The 4,808-nt window shown below is 28.0% G+C and overlaps 1 protein-coding gene across 1 annotated transcript; it reads right to left on the minus strand.

Moving 5' to 3' along the window:
* Positions 1-887: 887 nt before the first annotated feature.
* LOC147928800 (uncharacterized protein At4g04775-like) lies at positions 888-1,543 on the minus strand. Its single transcript, XM_087486276.1, has 2 exons — positions 1,540-1,543; positions 888-1,402 (listed from the first exon to the last, which is right to left on the minus strand). The coding sequence occupies exons 1-2, from the start codon at positions 1,541-1,543 to the stop codon at positions 927-929; spliced, it is 480 nt and encodes a 159-aa protein (XP_087342402.1). The 3' UTR covers positions 888-926.
* Positions 1,544-4,808: the final 3,265 nt, after the last annotated feature.

Below are 4,808 nucleotides of genomic sequence, written 5' to 3' on the forward strand. Positions count from 1 at the left end.
ACAATGCCTGATCCGAAATGAAATGAGAAGAAAGAAGGCTGAAAAGCACAAGGGGAAGTATACTAAGAAAGTTGCTAAGACCATTAAAGAAGAGCAGCAACACATGAAGTATTGTCAGGTAATCCCATGTGGCAATGGTCATTATGAGGTGGCCAAACATGTTCATCATGGTTTCAGGGTTGATATGAATGCAAAAACATGTGCATGTAGAAGGTGGAATATGACTGGAATTCCTTATTGTCATGTATTGCGTGTAATTGGGATGAAGAAGAATCTAAAGTCTGAGCATTTTGTTAACTCTGACTGGTATTTGACATCAAGATTGGTGGCTCAGTACAATGAGACAATGAGAAGAGTTAATGGTATGTACTTTTGGAGAAAATCCGGTGAAACAGAGACTCAACCGCCACCTAGAGAAGTTGCTAAAGGGTGAACGAAGAAACAAAAACGAATCAAGGGCAAAAATGAATCTCCAAAGAAAAAGAAAAGCAAGCAAAGGAAGTAGAAGATGAGGCTCCACCAAAGAAGATTAAAATTACCAGAGCAGGAATTACTTTGAAGTGTGCTCAGTGTAGGATGCCATGACATAACAGAAAAAGGTGTCCTAATCAAGCAAGCCAAGCAAGTATAGCAAGCTAATCAAGCCAACCATCACAACTTTCACTTGGTGATTAATTGGATTAAATGTTTAGGATGTTGTTTAGATTAAATGTTTAGGATGATGGTTTTTTGGGATATGTTTAAGATTTAGGATGCTTGCTTTTTTGTGTAATTATTGATCGGATGTAGGATGCTTGTTGTTGTGTACTTTTTTGGCTACTTATTGAATCGGCTGAATGGAAGATTTTGAAAGGTCAACTCTTGGCATCTAAATCATCACTCTTTATAGCATTTTAACTCCATCACATTACATACACTTGTTTTTCTTAAAAGATTATAACATAGAAAACAAACATAAGTAAACTACACACAATCAAATTTTTGAAGCAACATAGTGCTTGAACCTCTTTCTCACAACAAATGATCATGGCTTTGAGTTCTCCAATCTCCTTCTCACATCCATGTGCAACAGCTTTTATGCCTTGTATTTCAGTTCCATATCTATTCATTGCTAGACTCTCCATCTCAGCTTTCACATCATGAAAGCCTTTCTTTAAGCTTCCCACATCTACTTGTATCTTCTCAACAACACTCTCAACCACTTCCATCTCTTCCACCATAGATACATCGGTCCATTTGAACAAATGACCACTATTCTCCTTTGAGCCATAAGGACAACAATGAATTATCATCCCTGGATTCTTCAATGTTTCTAAAGTCTTGATTACAGACCCTACACCAGATCTACATTTTCTAGATATCCTTCTTTCTGATCCACGACGTGTGAAGCTCCCTTTCAACCCTTAGCCAAATTTCCAAATCAAATTTAACATATATATTATCGAAATTGAAGTGAAGGGCGCAAAAAACTAATCTCTTTCTTATATACTACCTCGCTAGACGACCACCATTTTTTAATTCACGAAACAAGTTACAAACACATTTCCTTTTAATGTATAGCCTACAAATTAGAATTCTCAATCGCAATTGCTATTTTCAAACAATTACATATCATAATATATATCTTATTATATAAACCTTAATTTTCAAAGTTAGTAATTCATATAATCGCGACACGTATCAAATATATCTATAATATTTTGATATGTGTGAAAAGAAAATTTATTTAATAATTATAAGAAAATTAAAAAATCCTAAAAATAAAAGGATTACAATTAATATTTTTGAAAGTATATAAAACCAAAATTAATATATTATATCACTAATTCTAGGAAAGTTATCTATTAAATTACTAATTTCAGTAAGAAAATATGTTCAATTAATAAGGAAAATATGTGTAACTAATAAAGAAAATATTTGCAATTTAATTACAATTATTATTTATTATAATCATATAGTAAAAAGGAAATTTTACAGAAAAGTGATTAAAGTATTAAAAGGTTTAATGTGTTAAAATTAGTGGTTAACATAATATAAGAAAAATAAGAAATTAATGTAATCTTTTTAAATTTTTAAATCGGTGAATAATTTGATAGCTTATTTAATATTCTGTTGTTATATAAACCTTGGTTTTCAAAGTTCGTAACTAATGTGATCGCGACACGTGTAAATTTTAACAATTAAAGATTTTGTCATGTGTTATACAAAAGCTTTGTTTTAACTTATTTGTAAATTATAAGAAATTAAAAATTTATATAAATTAATATTGTAGATTGTATTAACAAATATGACTAATTGATAAAATTGATTATATTTAAAATGTAATCAGATATGAAATTATTTTATTTTAAATAAGTAAATATAAGTTACTTAAAAAATAAACAACACAAAAAGTAATTATTATATTGATGAGTCTCTCACCAATTAAAATACACAATGATAGTAAAAATTATATAAGTAAAATGCATTAAAAATAACAATATCATATTAATAAGAGATTACACATGGTATTTACATATGTTTTCAAATTATGCCCTATATGTTGTCTTGCCTTGTTTAAATTTTGCATTTTCTTCTCCCAAATTCGACTTCTGAGATTGTGTATATAAACCTAACAAATGCTTAGATTTCATCGATTTCTATCATTCTCTCATCATTGTTCAACCAAAGAAGATGATTGGTGTTAACATAAGTTATGGTAAAAATTCTTCTTGGAGGTTTTAGTTTTCACTATGTAATTTCCAATTACGATCAATGTTTTTTTATTAGTTTATTTGTTTCGAACTTTTGTTTCTTGGTACAAGTCTCAATTTTGTTTCACATGGTTTAACATTGACAGAAGATGGAAAAAAAAAACCAAGCACGGTGGGAAAGACGATGGAAAAACTCAAATTTGTATTCGATAAGAAGAAACTTAATCATCATGAAGAAGACTCAAGTCAGACTTCGCCATATTTAACCAAAGCTTTAAACGAGGTTCCCCACTTGTTCAACTGTATTCGCTCTTACTTTTCATGTGAATTTTGTTAAGAACTTTAGCTATATGCTCAATCAAGTAGTGGACATTATAATCCCCAATCAAATGATTCTCCATCAATTAATTTTTACTAGTATCATAATTTTATGAGTAAGTTAATTGTGAGTGGATTTGATATTAAATTGATTTTGTTATTTCTCCGTATTTATATTCTTCAAGACCTATCATATGAGCTGTTCAAAATCCAACAGAAGTTGGATCAGAGAAATTTTATCCTTGTAAGTGTGTAGTTTCTGGTCATTCCTTTTACTCTCTGTTCTAATTTTTTTTTTTTCTGTATAATTGCTGTTAGATTGACCAAATATAATATGCGTAATTATGTTGTCCTAAAACAATATACTATTATGTCAATGAGCTTTGATTCTTCTGAATAAACCTCAAAACAGAAGTTTGTCTTGCGCATATAATGGATGTTTTCATGACCCTAAAACTGAACTTTTGTTCTGTATTTACAACAAAAACAAGATGATATTCGTCAAGGCCAAGAAGAGAAGATGAAAAACCAAACGGAGGAGAGCAAAGAAAAGTATAAGAAAATTAAAAAAAATCCTAAAAATAAAAAGATTATAATTAATATTTTTGAAAGTATATAAAACAAAAATTAATATATTATATCACTAATTCTAGGAAAGTTATCTACTATATTACTAATTTCAATAAGAAAATATGTGCAATTAATAAGGAAAATACGTGTAACTAATAAAGAAAATATTTGTAATTTAATTACAATTATTATTTATTATAATCATATAGTAAAAAGAAAATTTTACAGAAAAGTGATTAAAGTATTAAAAGGTTTAATGTGTTAAAATTAGTGGTTAACGTAATATAAGAAAAATAAGAAATTAATGTAATCTTTTTAAATTTTTAAATCGGTGAATGATTTGATAGCTTATTTAATATTCTGTTGTTATATAAACCTTGGTTTTCAAAGTTAGTAACTAATGTGATCGCGACAGGTGTAAATTTTAACAATTAAAGATTTTGTCATGTGTTATACAAAAGCTTTGTTTTAACTTATTTGTAAATTATAAGAAATTAAAAATTTATATAAATTAATATTGTAGATTGTATTAACAAATATGACTAATTAATAAAATTGATTATATTTAAAATGTAATCAGATATGAAATTATTTTATTTTAAATAAGTAAATATAAATTACTAAAAAAATAAACAACACATAAAGTAATTATTATATTGATGAGTCTCTCACCAATTAAAATATACAATGATAGTAAAAATTATATAAGTAAAATGCATTAAAAATAACAATATCATATTAATAAGAGATTACACATGGTATTTACATATGTTTTCAAATTATGCCCTATATGTTGTCTTGCCTTGTTTAAATCATACATTTTCTTTTCCCAAATTCGACTTCTGAGATTGTGTATATAAACCTAACAAATGCTTAGATTTCATCGATTTCTATCATTCTCTCATCATTGTTCAACCAAAGAAGATGATTGGTGTTAACATAAGTTATGGTAAAAATTCTTCTTGGAGGTTTTAGTTTTCACTGTGTAATTTCCAATTACAATCAATGTTTTTTTATTAGTTTATTTGTTTCTAACTTTTGTTTCTTGGTACAAGTCTCAATTTTGTTTCACATGGTTTAACATTGACAGAAGATGGAAAAAAAACCGAACACGGCGGGAAAGACGATGGAAAAACTCAAATCTGTATTCGATAAGAAGAAACCTAATCATCATGAAGAAGACTCAAGTCAGACTTCACCATATTTAACCAAAACTTTAAACGAGGT

This window comes from Camelina sativa, chromosome 14, assembly GCF_030686135.1.
Source record: "Camelina sativa cultivar CO46 ecotype springtype chromosome 14, ASM3068613v1".
Classification (NCBI taxonomy): Eukaryota; Viridiplantae; Streptophyta; class Magnoliopsida; order Brassicales; family Brassicaceae; genus Camelina; species Camelina sativa.